We start from the raw sequence: 16,221 nt of genomic DNA, 5'->3' as shown, positions 1-16,221 counted from the left end.
CTCTGCACTGCCTATGCACTCCCTATGCACTCGTCATGCTCTATGCACTCCTTACTCTGTACTCCATTTGTTAAAGTTTGAGCTTTTGATAAATGGTGTTTTGTATTTTCTTTCAATTATGTGTAAAACGTTGATGTGTTTTACTTTACACATAAATGTGCAGTGCATTTATAATGCAATTATTTGCAGATGCACTTTGTATTACAATACAAGTTATTTGATAAAGCATGTTAGCATTTTGTTTAGAGATGTAATATATATATGATAGCACAGTAATATATATTTATGTACTTTGTTTATAAGAATGAAAGGACATGAAAAAAAGTTTATCATTTTTTTATTAAAGTATATATATTGACTTTTTATTACTTTTTATTAATGCAAAGTTTTGTGCAGTATTTTTTTAGGAAAGTATTTTGATGATGTATCCATTCTGGAAAATCACATTTACTGTTTTTGGTAGGTGTTCTATTAATGCTTCTTCCAAGTCATCAATGTCGGCTGGTATATTGAAGTAGTCCATTATAACTGTATTGTTTATGTCAGCGTTTTGACAGTTTTCAGCATTTTCTATTTGTATAGCAATAGTACAATGTTCTTGATTTGTTTTTTCTATTGCATATATTGTTAACGTAATTTCTTCTTGTGGTGGTTGTATTTTCTGTGGAGAAAAAAGAAATGAGTTAGTTGCTGTTTTTTTGTTTTTTATTGTTTTTGTTGCCCTAAAGATAATTTTTTTGTTTTATATTTTGGTGCAAATGAAGTTAATACATGGTGAAGGTAATAGAAGATAGCATTTATGAGAGTATATAGTAGTGCATAGGGAGTGCAGAGTGCATAGGGAGTGCAGAGAGAGTGCATAAGAAGTGCAGAGTGCAGAGTTCATAGGGAGTGCAGAGTGCATAGGGAGTGCAGAGTGCATAGGGAGTGCAGAGTGCATAGGGAGTGCAGAGTGCATAAAGAGTGCAGAGTGCATAAAGAGTGCAGAGTGCATAAAGAGTGCAGAGTGCATAAAGAGTGCAGAGTGCATAAAGAGTGCAGAGTGCATAGGGAGTGCAGAGTGCATAGTGCAGAGTGCATAAAGAGTGCAGAGTGCATAAAGAGTGCAGAGTGCATAAAGAGTGCAGAGTGCATAAAGAGTGCAGAGTGCATAAAGAGTGCAGAGTGCATAAAGAGTGCAGAGTGCATAAAGAGTGCAGAGTGCATAGGGAGTGCAGAGTGCATAGGGAGTGCAGAGTGCATAGGGAGTGCAGAGTGCATAGGGAGTGCAGAGTGCATAGGGAGTGCAGAGTGCATAGAGAGTGCAGAGTGCATAGGAAGTGCAGAGTGCATAAAGAGTGCAGAGTGCATAAAGAGTGCAGAGTGCATAAAGAGTGCAGAGCATAAAGAGTGCAGAGTGCATAAAGAGTGCAGAGTGAATAAAGAGTGCAGAGTGCATAAAGAGTGCAGAGTGCATAGGGAGTGCAGAGTGCATAGGGAGTGCAGAGTGCATAGGGAGTGCAGAGTGCATAGGGAGTGCAGAGTGCATAAAGAGTGCAGAGTGCATAAAGAGTGCAGAGTGCATAAAGAGTGCAGAGTGCATAAAGAGTGCATAGGGAGTGCAGAGTGCATAGGGAGTGCAGAGTGCATAGGGAGTGCAGAGTGCATAGGGAGTGCAGAGTGCATAGGGAGTGCAGAGTGCATAGAGTGCAGAGCATAAAGAGTGCATAAAGAGTGCAGAGTGCATAAAGAGTGCAGAGTGCATAAAGAGTGCAGAGTGCATAAAGAGTGCAGAGTGCATAAAGAGTGCATAGGGAGTGCAGAGTGCATAGGGAGTGCAGAGTGCATAGGGAGTGCAGAGTGCATAGGGAGTGCAGAGTGCATAGGGAGTGCAGAGTGCATAGGGAGTGCAGAGTGCATAGGGAGTGCAGAGTGCATAGAGTGCAGAGCATAAAGAGTGCATAAAGAGTGCAGAGGGCATAAAGAGTGCAGAGTGCATAAAGAGTGCAGAGTGCATAAAGAGTGCAGAGTGCATAAAGAGTGCAGAGTGCATAGGGAGTGCAGAGTGCATAGGGAGTGCAGAGTGCATAGGGAGTGCAGAGTGCATAGGGAGTGCAGAGTGCATAGGGAGTGCAGAGTGCATAGAGAGTGCAGAGTGCATAGGAAGTGCAGAGTGCATAAAGAGTGCAGAGTGCATAAAGAGTGCAGAGCGTGCAGAGTGCATAATGAGTGCAGAGTGCATAAAGAGTGCAGAGTGCATAAAGAGTGCAGAGTGCATAAAGAGTGCAGAGTGCATAAAGAGTGCAGAGTGCATAAAGAGTGCATAGGGAGTGCAGAGTGCATAGGGAGTGCAGAGTGCATAGGGAGTGCAGAGTGCATAGGGAGTGCAGAGTGCATAGGGAGTGCAGAGTGCATAGGGAGTGTAGAGTGCATAGGGAGTGCAGAGTGCATAGGGAGTGCATAGGGAGTAGAAATTGATCATAGAGCTATAGTTGTATATAGTAATGAGTAAGTAGCAAAATTAGTAGTAGTGTGTTATTAGAGTTTCAGAAAGTTAGAAAAACTTTATTATAGATGTAGTAGCAAATGAAGGTATAATATTGTATAAATAGTTTTACTTACTTGAAATTGCGTATTCCGTGTTGTATTTAACATTTTATTATTCTGAAATTCGTGCACTGATAAGTGAGTTATTTTGACGTAGGAGCCGATTTGTATTTGGAAATCTGCGGCATCTCTCCAAAGTGTTATTTTGATTGAGTCAGTTGTATCGTTTACTGTAATTGATTTAAGTTTTGTTTCCTGCCCAGCAACCAAAATATTTTTTGTTTCTTCTTCCTGTAAGACAAATCGAAATATTTAGTGTGGTGTGACAGAGTGTGGGAGCGACAGAGTGTGGGAGCGACAGAGTGTGGGAGAGCGACAGAGTGTGGGAGAGCGACAGAGTGGGGGAGAGCGACAGAGTGGGGGAGAGCGACAGAGTGGGGGAGGGACAGAGTGGGAGTGTGGGAGCGACAGAGTGGGAGTGTGGGAGCGACAGAGTGGGAGTGTACGAGCAACCGAGTGTGGGAGCGACAGTGTGTGGGAGTGTCAGAGTGAGAGTGTGGGAGCGACAGAGTGTGGGAGCAACAGAATGACAGAGGGTGGGAGTGTAGTAGCGACACTGTCGCTCCCACACTCTGTCGCTTTCACACTCCCAGTTTGTTTTTCCCACACTCTGTCGCTCCCACACTCTCACAGTTTGTTGCTCCCACACTGTGGGAGTGACAGAGTGTGGGAGTGTAGTAGCGACACTGTTGCTCCCACAGTTTGTCGCTCCCACAGTCCCAGAGTGGGAGTGTGGGAGCGACAGAGTGTGGGAGTGTGGGAGCAAATGACTGTGAGTGTGGGAGCGACAGTGTGGGACTTTTTTGCTACTACACTCCCACATTCTGTTGCTTTCACACTCCCAGTCTGTTGTTTCCACACTCCCACAGTCTGTCGCTCCCACACTCTCAGTTTGTTGCTCCCACACTGTGGGAGCTACGGAGTGTCGGAGCGACAGAGTGTGGGAGCGACAGGGTCGCTACTACACTCCCACCCTCTGTCATTCTGTTGCTCCCACACTCTGGGAGCGACAGAGTGTGGGAGCAATAGAGTGACAGAGTGTGGGAGTGTAGTAGCGACAATGTCGCTCCTACAGTGTGGGAGTGATAGAGTGCGGGAGTGGCAGAGTGTGGGAGCGACAGTGTCGCTACTATACTCCCACTCTGTTGATCCTGCACTTTGTTGTTTCCACAGTGTGGGAGTGTGGGAGCGACAGAGTGTGGGAGCGACAGAGTGTGGGAGCGACAGACTGGGAGTGTGGGAGCAACAGACTGGGAGTGTGGGAGCGACAGAGTGTGGGAGCAATAGTGTCGCTCCCACACTCTGTTGCTTTCACACTCCCAGTCTGTTGTTCCCACACTCCCAGTCTGTCGCTCCCACACTCTGTTGCTCCCACACTCCCACAGTCTGTTGCTTCCACAGTGTGGGAGTGACAAAGTGCAGGATCAACAGAGTGTGGGAGTATAGTAGCGACACTGTCGCTCCCACACTCTGCCACTCCCGCACTCTATCACTCCCACACTGTAGGAGCGACATTGTCGCTACTACATTCCCACACTCTGTCACTCTATTGCTCCCACACTCTGTCGCTCCCAGAGTGTGGGAGCAACAGAATGACAGAGGGTGGGAGTGTAGTAGCGACCCCGTCGCTCACACAGTGTGGGAGCAACAAACTGTGAGAGTGTGGGAGCGACAGACTGTGGGAGTGTGGAAACAACAGACTGGGAGTGTGAAAGCGACAGAGTGTGGGAGTGTGGAAGTGACAGAGTGTGGGAGCGACAAAGTGACAGTGTGGGAGTGTAGTAGCAACACTGTTGCTCCCACACTCTGTTGCTCCAACACTCGATCGCTCCCACACTGTGGGAGCGACAGTGTTGCTACTACACTTCCACACTCTGTCACTTTGTCGCTCCCATACTCTGTCGCTCCCACACTTTGTCATTTCCACACTCGCAGTCTGTTGCTCTCACACTCTGGGAGCGACAGAGTGTGGGAGCAATAGAGTGACAGAGTGTGGGAGTGTAGTAGCGACACTGTGTGTGAGTGAGAGTGCGGGAGCGGCAGAGTGTGGGAGCGAGTGTCGCTACTACACTCCTACACTCTGTTGCTCCCAGAGTGTGGGAGCAACAGACTGTGGGAGAGTGGGAGCAACATACTGGGAGTGTGGGAGCGACAGTGTGGGAGCAAGTGTCGCTACTACACTCCCACACTCTGTCACTCCCACACTCTGTCGCTTTCACACTCCCAGTCTGTTGTTTCCACACTCCCACAGTCTGTCGCTCCCCCAGTCTGTTGCTCCCACACTCTGGGAGCGACAGAGTGTGGGAGCAATAGAGTGACAGAGTGTGGAAGTGTAGTAGCAACACTATCGCTCCCATAGTGTGTGAGTGATAGAGCGAAAGTGTCGCTACTACACTCCCACACTCTGTGGCTCCCAGAGTGTGGGAGCAACAGACTGGGAGTGTGGGAGCGACAGTGTGGGAGCAAGTGTCGCTACTACACTCCCACACTCAGTTGCTCCCAGAGTGTGGGAGCGACAGACTGTGGGAGTGTGGGAGCAACAGACTGGGAGTGTGGGAGCGACAGTGTGGGAGCAAGTGTCGCTACTACACTCCCACACTCTGTCACTCCCAAACTCTGTCGCTTTCACACTCCCAGTCTGTTGTTTCCACACTCCCACAGTCTGTCGCTCCCCCAGTCTGTTGCTCCCACACTCTGGGAGCGACAGAGTGTGGGAGCAATAGAGTGACAGAGTGTGGAAGTGTAGTAGCAACACTATCGCTCCCACAGTGTGTGAGTGATAGAGCGAAAGTGTCGCTACTACACTCCCACACTCTGTTGCTCCCAGAGTGTGGGAGCGACAGACTGTGGGAGTGTGGGAGCAACAGACTGGGAGTGTGGGAGCGACAGTGTGGGAGCAAGTGTCGCTACTACACTCCCACACTCTGTCACTCCCACACTCTGTCGCTTTCACACTCCCAGTCTGTTGTTTCCACACTCCCACAGTCTGTCGCTCCCCCAGTCTGTTGCTCCCACACTCTGGGAGCGACAGAGTGTGGGAGCAATAGAGTGACAGAGTGTGGAAGTGTAGTAGCAACACTATCGCTCCCACAGTGTGTGAGTGATAGAGCGAAAGTGTCGCTACTACACTCCCACACTCTGTTGCTCCCAGAGTGTGAGAGCGACAGACTGTGGGAGTGTGGGAGCAACAGACTGGGAGTGTGGGAGCGACAGTGTGGGAGCAAGTGTCGCTACTACACTCCCACACTCTGTCACTCCCACACTCTGTCGCTTTCACACTCCCAGTCTGTTGTTTCCACACTCCCACAGTCTGTCGCTCCCCCAGTCTGTTGCTCCTACACTCTGGGAGCGACAGAGTGTGGGAGCAATAGAGTGACAGAGTGTGGAAGTGTAGTAGCAACACTATCGCTCCCACAGTGTGTGAGTGATAGAGCGAAAGTGTCGCTACTACACTCCCACACTCTGTTGCTCCCAGAGTGTGGGAGCGACAGACTGTGGGAGTGTGGGAGCAACAGACTGGGAGTGTGGGAGCGACAGTGTGGGAGCAAGTGTCGCTACTACACTCCCACACTCTGTCACTCCCACACTCCGTCGCTTTCACACTCCTAGTCTGTTGTTCCCACACTCCCACAGTCTGTCGCTCCCACACTCGGTTTGTTGCTTCCACACTGTGGGAGCGACAGAGTGCGGGAGCGGCAGAGTGTGGGAGCGAAAGTGCCGCTACTACACTCCCACACTCTGTTGCTCCCAGAGTGTGGGAGCGACAGACTGTGGGAGTGTGGGAGCAAATGACTGGGATGTTGTTCCCACACTCCCAGTCTGTCGCTCCCACACTCTGTTGCTCCCACACTCCCACAGTCTGTTGCTTCCACAGTGTGGGAGTGACAAAGTGCAGGATCAACAGAGTGTGGGAGTATAGTAGCGACACTGTCGCTCCCACACTCTGCCACTCCCGCACTCTATCACTCCCACACTGTAGGAGCGACATTGTCGCTACTACATTCCCACACTCTGTCACTCTATTGCTCCCACACTCTGTCGCTCCCAGAGTGTGGGAGCAACAGAATGACAGAGGGTGGGAGTGTAGTAGCGACCCTGTCGCTCCCACACTCTGTCGCTCCGACACTCCGTCGCTCACACAGTGTGGGAGCAACAAACTGTGAGAGTGTGGGAGCGACAGACTGTGGGAGTGTGGAAACAACAGACTGGGAGTGTGAAAGCGACAGAGTGTGGGAGTGTGGAAGTGACAGAGTGTGGGAGCGACAAAGTGACAGTGTGGGAGTGTAGTAGCAACACTGTTGCTCCCACACTCTGTTGCTCCAACACTCGATCGCTCCCACACTGTGGGAGCGACAGTGTTGCTACTACACTTCCACACTCTGTCACTTTGTCGCTCCCATACTCTGTCGCTCCCACACTTTGTCATTTCCACACTCGCAGTCTGTTGCTCTCACACTCTGGGAGCGACAGAGTGTGGGAGCAATAGAGTGACAGAGTGTGGGAGTGTAGTAGCGACACTGTGTGTGAGTGAGAGTGCGGGAGCGGCAGAGTGTGGGAGCGAGTGTCGCTACTACACTCCTACACTCTGTTGCTCCCAGAGTGTGGGAGCAACAGACTGTGGGAGTGTGGGAGCAACAGACTGGGAGTGTGGGAGCGACAGTGTGGGAGCAAGTGTCGCTACTACACTCCCACACTCTGTCACTCCCACACTCTGTCGCTTTCACACTCCCAGTCTGTTGTTTCCACACTCCCACAGTCTGTCGCTCCCCCAGTCTGTTGCTCCCACACTCTGGGAGCGACAGAGTGTGGGAGCAATAGAGTGACAGAGTGTGGAAGTGTAGTAGCAACACTATCGCTCCCATAGTGTGTGAGTGATAGAGCGAAAGTGTCGCTACTACACTCCCACACTCTGTTGCTCCCAGAGTGTGGGAGCAACAGACTGGGAGTGTGGGAGCGACAGTGTGGGAGCAAGTGTCGCTACTACACTCCCACACTCAGTTGCTCCCAGAGTGTGGGAGCGACAGACTGTGGGAGTGTGGGAGCAACAGACTGGGAGTGTGGGAGCGACAGTGTGGGAGCAAGTGTCGCTACTACACTCCCACACTCTGTCACTCCCACACTCTGTCGCTTTCACACTCCCAGTCTGTTGTTTCCACACTCCCACAGTCTGTCGCTCCCCCAGTCTGTTGCTCCCACACTCTGGGAGCGACAGAGTGTGGGAGCAATAGAGTGACAGAGTGTGGAAGTGTAGTAGCAACACTATCGCTCCCACAGTGTGTGAGTGATAGAGCGAAAGTGTCGCTACTACACTCCCACACTCTGTTGCTCCCAGAGTGTGGGAGCGACAGACTGTGGGAGTGTGGGAGCAACAGACTGGGAGTGTGGGAGCGACAGTGTGGGAGCAAGTGTCGCTACTACACTCCCACACTCTGTCACTCCCACACTCTGTCGCTTTCACACTCCCAGTCTGTTGTTTCCACACTCCCACAGTCTGTCGCTCCCCCAGTCTGTTGCTCCCACACTCTGGGAGCGACAGAGTGTGGGAGCAATAGAGTGACAGAGTGTGGAAGTGTAGTAGCAACACTATCGCTCCCACAGTGTGTGAGTGATAGAGCGAAAGTGTCGCTACTACACTCCCACACTCTGTTGCTCCCAGAGTGTGGGAGCGACAGACTGTGGGAGTGTGGGAGCAACAGACTGGGAGTGTGGGAGCGACAGTGTGGGAGCAAGTGTCGCTACTACACTCCCACACTCTGTCACTCCCACACTCCGTCGCTTTCACACTCCTAGTCTGTTGTTCCCACACCCCACAGTCTGTCGCTCCCACACTCGGTTTGTTGCTTCCACACTGTGGGAGCGACAGAGTGCGGGAGCGGCAGAGTGTGGGAGCAAAAGTGCCGCTACTACACTCCCACACTCTGTTGCTCCCAGAGTGTGGGAGCGACAGACTGTGGGAGTGTGGGAGCAAATGACTGGGAGTGTGGGAGCGACAGTGTGGGTCTTTTTTGCTACTACACTCCCACATTCCGTCGCTTTCACACTCCCAGTCTGTTGTTTCCACACTCCCACAGTCTGTCGCTCCCACACTCTCAGTTTGTTGCTCCCACACTGTGGGAGCTACGGAGTGTCGGAGCGACAGAGTGTGGGAGCGACAGGGTCGCTACTACACTCCCACCCTCTGTCATTCTGTTGCTCCCACACTCTGGGAGCGACAGAGTGTGGGAGCAATAGAGTGACAGAGTGTGGGAGTGTAGTAGCGACAATGTCGCTCCTACAGTGTGGGAGTGATAGAGTGCGGGAGTGGCAGAGTGTGGGAGCGACAGTGTCGCTACTATACTCCCACTCTGTTGATCCTGCACTTTGTTGTTTCCACAGTGTGGGAGTGTGGGAGCGACAGACTGTGGGAGCGACAGAGTGTGGGAGCGACAGACTGGGAGTGTGGGAGCAACAGACTGGGAGTGTGGGAGCGACAGAGTGTGGGAGCAATAGTGTCGCTCCCACACTCTGTTGCTTTCACACTCCCAGTCTGTTGTTCCCACACTCCCAGTCTGTCGCTTCCACACGCTCACAGTTTGTTGCTCCCACACTGTGGCAGTGACAGAGTGTGGGAGTGTAGTAGCGACACTGTTGCTCCCACAGTCTGTCGCTCCCACAGTCTGTCGCTCTTACACTCGCAGTTTGTTGCGCCCACACTCCCCCAGTCTGTCTCTCCCACACTCCCAGTTTGTCCCTCCCACACTCTGGGAGCGACAGAGTGTGGGAGTGACAGTGTGGGAGTGACAGAGTGTGGGAGTGACAGAGTGTTTGAGGAAGTGTCTTTGTGAAAGATTGTTGTTTTTTTGTGTGAAAGTGTGTGCGCGAATGAGTTTGTGCGAAGAGTGTGTGTTAAAGATAGTTTTGGAAAGGGTGTGTGTAAAGATTGTGTATGAGCTTACTTCAGTAATTGTTCCTGATATGCTCATTAATGTGCGTAATTGTGCTCCTTTGACAGTTTTTATTGGTGAAATAGGTGGAGCAGGTGGTTGTAGAATATTTTCCGCTTCCTGCAATATTTCCGGAGGTATAGTGAAGGGTTTTAATCTTGCTATCTTAGTTTGCTTTGTGATGATGACGACATTGTTTTTAGTTAGGAAATTCCGAATTATTATTGCATTTCCTTCTTTTGTTTGTTGATAAAAGTCTTCATTGTAGCATGTTGCTTTGATGGAAGCACTGTGATCAGCTAGAGCAAGGTGATATAATACTCTGTCCTCTTGTTTTGCGTTTTTATAGTTTGTTTTTGTTGAACATTTCACAACGTTCGCTCTGATGGATTTTTGGTAAGGTTTGCTTTCGGCTTCTTTCATTTGTTTAAGTTCTTCTATGGAAATCATCTGAAATGAGAGTAAATGTTAGTACACATTCTGGACATGTTTTCCCCTTTGTAATTAGCTGGAATAAAAGCACATGTTAAAGGAGATTGTTTGCATTTAAACTGCTACCCATAATGCTTTGTGATCACTATAATATGATTCTAATGTACCATAGTGCATTACATCTACATTAGTATAGATATGGTCTAATGTTGAATTGTAGTCTGTTGTGTATTGTTGTACTTTTTGCTGACATTGAAATTGTTCTAGCATATATTCTAATAGCAAAGTTGTGTTTAGTGTTCTTTGTGTTAAATCTATGTTGAAGTCTCCCATGATTACATATTTATAATTTGGATAAAAGTTGAGTATGGTAGTTAAATCGTGTAATAATGTTTGTAGACATACATGTGGTGGTTTGTATAGTGTAACAAATAAGTAGTCACAATTATTAAGATGCTGAGTGAAATATAAAAAGTCGATTTCATGTAGTGTTTTATATATTGGTAATAAGCAAATGTTTTTTCTGTAATAAATGGCAATTCCATGTTTTGTTTGCTGATTGTGAAATTTATCAAATATTACTAGATGATATTGTTCTAGTAAGAAACTATTCATATCTGCTTTTCTAGTGGTATTTATCTCAGTGAGGCATATTATGTCGCTATTCATGATATTTTTGTCAGATTTTATAGCAGTGTAATTTCTTTGCAGGGATCTTATGTTATGCACAATTATGTTACAGTCTTCGTTATAGCACTCTAACTGTGGTACTGATATGTGCAATTGCATGTCTGTGCGTAAGCGTGTCATTTCTTCATGTACTTTTGGATGAACAGCTATTTTGTCTTGCTGGAAGTTTTTTACATATATGTTGGCTAATGATTTAGCTCTGCTTAAAGCTACGTAATGCAAATGATGTACTTTGCTATTGTTAAAGTGTATGTAAAGTGGTTCTATAGTTTCTCCCTGTGTCCTATGTATAGTACGTGCAGATGATTGGCGCAATGGGAATTGTTTGCGTATTATTGTTATATATTTCTGTGTAAATTGAAAATGTCGTGTTATAGCATGAATTGGTGTCCAATGAGGCAAAATGTTACTGTGATATATGTGTCTGTTTGCTTGTCTTGTTAGTTTTCCAACTGTTTCTTTATCAAATCTTATCCAAATTACACTTGGGCTGTTATTTATTGTTTCTACAAATTCCACTATTCCTGTTGCACCATTTGTTAATCCATCATTGACATGTATATTGCAAGTTAAGTCATATCTTAATTGTAATGCAATATGCAATATTGATGGCAGGCCCATTGTTTTAGTACTGTCTGCTGGTAACTTGTTTAGTAATTTTTTTTTTACTACTTCACTTAGGTCTGATGCAACTGTATCTATTGCTGTAGCTGTGTATACTGTGTATTGCGTTATATGTTCTAATAAAACTGCACTATTTATGTTATTCACTTCATTGTTAGTTCCCATAATATATGGTATAGTTTTGCGAATGTTTTCAGGTGGTTCTATTTCTCGTGTTTGTATCTCTCTTATATCTTCATTAGTTTGTTTCCCTTCTCTTAATCGGTTTAGTAGTTCTGCAAATGCTGAATCATTTTGTTGTCTTATGATTTTAGTTAACTCAAATAACTTAAAATGTGTTTGCCATAAATTGGTACTTACTGGCCTGTATGAATGTTTCGGATTGTCAAATATGTATGTGTCAAAAACTGGCTTTAATTGGTAAAAGTCTCCTATTGCTAAAATAGATATTCCACCAAAAGGGAGATTAGACATTTTTATTTCTTGTAGTCTATTATGTATGAAATTAAATACATTAGCTCCCACCATTGATATTTCATCTATTATTAGCAATTTTAGATGCATTAGCTCACTTTGTAGTCTACTTCTATTTTCATGAGTTAGCTGTTTATAAGTTAGTGTTTGTGAAATTGGTATTTTAAAGGTACTATGTAGTGTTTTGCCCTGAATGTTATATGCTGCTTTGCCTGTTGGAGCTGTAAGCAATACATATATGTTATCTGGGTTTTCTCCTGCTTTTGCATTGTAATAACGTACAAATGTTTGGTGAAGTGCTGTAATAAGGAAGCTTTTGCCTACTCCTGCACCACCAGTACAAAATGTGTAGCAGGGTGTTTCTTCTGTTTTAACCCAATGCAAATGATGATATATAAAGTTAAGTTGTTCTGCTGTAAGATTTTGCATTATACTGTCATATTGCTCTTTTGGCATTATGTTATTTGTTAGTGTTTCTTCTATACTTGTACTTCTAATGCCTAAATCAAATGATAGGTCATATAATGGCCTTTCATTATCTTGCATTTCATGGGATATGGAATCTTCTGCTTCACTATCTATTGGTGGTATTAATGTATCTAATACACTGTTTTCATTGCTAGCAGTTGTTAGTTGTCTACAATGCTTATTATATTTATTATGATTAAAGTCTACTGTGTCTTTAAGTTGGAGATAGCGTTCATAATATGTTTTGTTGTTATTAATTATTTGATTTTCATTTCGCCATGGGTAAAAAAGCATTAGCAATTCTCTATAGTAATTTTCTGAGTCATTTTTTACATTAAATCTGCAATAGCGAATTACTTTTTCTTTTTTTCTTTTTATGTAGTCTGTTTCGTCTAGTAAATTTATCTCAAGTTCTTCTTCATCTGAGCTATGGAAGTTATTTTCAGTAAGGAAATTGTCATGCCCTGTTTCTTGTTTTTTTTGACATTTTTTCTTTTCATTATACATAGATGCATAGTCAGCCAATGTACATGTTTCTAATTTATTAGGGCGTTTGCTGTACCTCACTATAACATTATCATATTGTATTTTACAAGATGTATCTGGTAACAAATTGATGGTTTCAAGGTCTTTTAATAAGTATGTACGCTTTCCATTAGGACTTGTATTAATAAATACAAAAGATCTTGAACTTTTCCGTAAAGGAATTTGAAGTATAAGATAGGCTGCTTCTTGTGCACTTATTTCGCTACAGTTTAAAAATTTGTTACCAATATGCTTAAGTTGTTCTTTAATACTTGGATTGTGATGTACTTCTTTAGCTGCTTGGGCAATTAGTTTGCTCATTCCTCGCTGTGATTTACTTATATATGATACAATATACACAGCACATGCATATGCATCTAAAATGTATTGTATATCTATGTTTGCTTGCCATGCTTGCAAAATAGTTGGATTGTAGTTATTTATAAAGCATTCAGCTGGTGTCCTTTTTAGGAAAATAGTATTTTTTTGGATTATAGATCGTATACATAAAGTATATTGATTTAGATCTATGTCCATTGTATCTAAAAACTGTTCAAAAGTATAAGTTTGGAATTCTTGGCTGTTTATAGTTAGATGTATTAGTTCAATTTGCTGTAAGAGCTCTGTATCTGTTTTGTCTAGTTCTATTGGTTCTAGGATAAAAGTTTCAGGAATTGGATATCTGGGATAATGATATTTGCATGTTCTTTTATGTTTGATACGGCAGTTTTTGGTATGGCCGTGTCTTTGTAGGGGTAGTAAAGACTGTATAGCTGGTTCTTGAGATTTTGCACATGTAACATACTTATTAATGAAAGTAGTGACTTCATCTATATCTGAACTTTCATATAGAGGGGCATTTTCGATCCAAAGGATAGCATGTATATGTGGTGATCCACGTTGCTGGAATTCCACTCTATAAAAGTAATCAATAATTTTGCCAATTGGATTACTTTCATGCAATAAAAGACAATTAAATAATTTCCTAACTTGGAAGTCAAAATGTCTTGCATATGTAATGGGATTTTGCTGGATTAATTTGCATTTAGTTTCCCATGACATATTTTCAAATTCTTCTTTTGTGCATTCTGGTTGTTTTTCAATACGCAATAATATGTTAATTAAGTGATACCATTTTGTTTCTGCTGCTGATAAGGTTAAAAAAAACGTTGGTAATCCTAATTGTCTAATCATAGCAAAGAGGTCTTTTTTGCATTGCTCCCAATATGGTGGTGAACTACGTATTGTTTTAAGGATTTTGTAACCTTCATTAAACTGTAAAATGGTATCTAATTTTTCTTTTATGTCTTTTGCAGTTATAATGTTTCCATTCGTTAAGTATTTTCTAAGCGAGATAAATATTTTTCTCTGTATTTGTTTAATTTGTAATGCTTTTACTTTAAAGAAAATATTAGTAATAGACTTGGCTACTCTTAGATCATTACTTCTTACTTCTGCTTGACAGATTGTGCTGTAATGTATTGGTACATGCCTTTCTTTATTAGTTGGCCTTCGTTTCCCGCAAAATATAGTTGGGAATGCTAAATATTCTGAATCTTTGTCTTCATATAAGCCTCTTGGGGTGTTATATTCTGCAGGTGCTAAACTTAAAATATTATTTGTTTCAGTAGTAATCGTTTCATTATTTAACATAGTATCTAAATTTCCTGCTGGAAGGTTGTCTGAAGAATCAGATGTATTATTTGAATCTGAAGTCTCATCACAAGACTGTATATCTTGTGTTGTATAATCCCAATCTTTATTAATAGTTATTCCATATTCTTGAAACAAACTGCTAGTAGTTGCTAAATGTAAAGCTGCACGTTTTACTTTGTTAGGTCTAACATTTTCAAAATGGGTATAAGATTTATAACTTAATTTCCGTTTCAATTTTATCGGAATTGTCATGTTATCATCCATTTGTCTTGGTAAAACAGTTACAGTTGTCATAACATCAGCAGGTACATTTACTACAGCACCTGATAGGGATTTTTGGAATCCACGTGGTAATGTTTTAATTTGTAAAAAAGGTATTCTTGGTGACACTAATCTTTCCTCTAAGTTATGCAAGTTTAATACTGGTGGGATATGTGGGAATGTCATCCCATTATAAACTGAACATGGAGGTATTTTGTCCTTACAAATATACGTGTAACATGTTTGGCATATCTCATCAGTTGTACACTTGCTAATGTTACATTCTATGAATTTTGCCCGCTTACTAATATTGTTTGTTTTTAGTAGACTTTGCTTATGCCATAGTTGATTGCAAATAGTGCAAGTGTACTCAGGACCATATCTTATTTCAGCATGGAATATACTAATTATATCATTTGTTGTTTGATCTGTATTATTCATGCTATTAAGTGCATTTTCTGTGCGTTGTGTGTGTTTTCTTTTCCTATTCCTGAGATTTTGTGTACTATTTGTTGTTTGAGTCTCAGAAACATTATTGGCTGTTATTGTCTTTATTATATCAGTATTGGTAATAGCTATGTGTGAATGCAAATTAGTGTGTGTTGGTAAATCTAGTGTATTGGCTTGACTATTGCTGCTTTGTATGTTTATTATAGTACTTTCTACTTGTAAGTTACTTAAAGGAATCTCTGGTAATGCATTTAGAGATATAAGTGTCTTATGGACATATATGCTTTTCATAGACTTACACTTTCCATTTTTATGGTTTCTTTGTGTCTTCTGTAATGATATTTTGCTAATTTTTTTTATGTTCACTGTAGTGAACTCTAAAGTAACACTTGCTGAATTTGTAATTTTTCTCTATCAGCTAACTTTAGGATGTATTCCATAATAAGATTAATAGAGTCCATTGGTATAGCAATACATGTTCCATTAGGATGTGGTATTGCATTTTCATTTTGGCTATGTGAATCAAATATAAAGTATGGATGTATAGTTTTAAATACAGCAATTGTATATTTACCTATACAGATTAATACACCATTTTGCGAATTTATTGTAGAAGCTAATGTCGTTATCAATTTACTATGTAAAGTTTGTGCTGATTTTGTTACTTCGTCTTTAAAGCAAGTCTTTAGCTTAATAGAATATACTATGTCATTGCTATCTATATAATTAGGTAAATTTTGAGGTTGCATACAATGTTGTTTATTAATAGAGTGCATGTCTGTGTACAAAGCATCTCCGAGATTCATAATACATTGAAAATCTCCAGTATCCCAAATATATGCTGGTTTACAGTAGTTCTGTAGAATAGCAAATATACTATTTTGTAAAGACTGTGTATATTGTATACTATTTGCATTCTGTGTAATTGTTTCCTGTGTATGTGTGTTATTTAAATAAGCTAATTCTTGTTGTGCTTCTGTTAAAATATTTTGATGTATGTTGGTATTATGTGTGTTAGTTTGCTTGTTGTGCAATGTGCATTTGTCTATACTTTCAGAAAGTATTATGGAATTACTTTCAGTAATACTTGAATATGTGTTGGTATGTAACTTCTTTGTTGATATTGTATGTT

General features: G+C 43.0%; 1 protein-coding gene across 1 annotated transcript in view; it reads right to left on the bottom strand.

Moving 5' to 3' along the window:
• Positions 1-386: 386 nt before the first annotated feature.
• Positions 387-16,221, bottom strand: part of LOC144773775 (uncharacterized) — a 30,651-nt gene continuing 14,816 nt past the window's right edge. The window contains exons 4-6 of the mRNA XM_078658893.1: positions 9,522-9,959; positions 2,602-2,817; positions 387-661 (exon numbers count right to left, since the gene is read on the bottom strand). Coding sequence (XP_078515019.1) covers positions 404-661; positions 2,602-2,817; positions 9,522-9,959 — 912 coding nt within the window. The 3' untranslated portion in view covers positions 387-403. The remainder of the gene's footprint in view (positions 662-2,601; positions 2,818-9,521; positions 9,960-16,221) is intronic.

This window comes from Lissotriton helveticus, chromosome 1_1 (genome assembly GCF_964261635.1).
Source record: "Lissotriton helveticus chromosome 1_1, aLisHel1.1, whole genome shotgun sequence".
Lineage (NCBI taxonomy): Eukaryota > Metazoa > Chordata > Amphibia > Caudata > Salamandridae > Lissotriton > Lissotriton helveticus.
The sequence above is the reverse complement of the archived record's forward strand: the minus strand, read 5'-3'. Positions and strand labels throughout refer to the sequence as shown.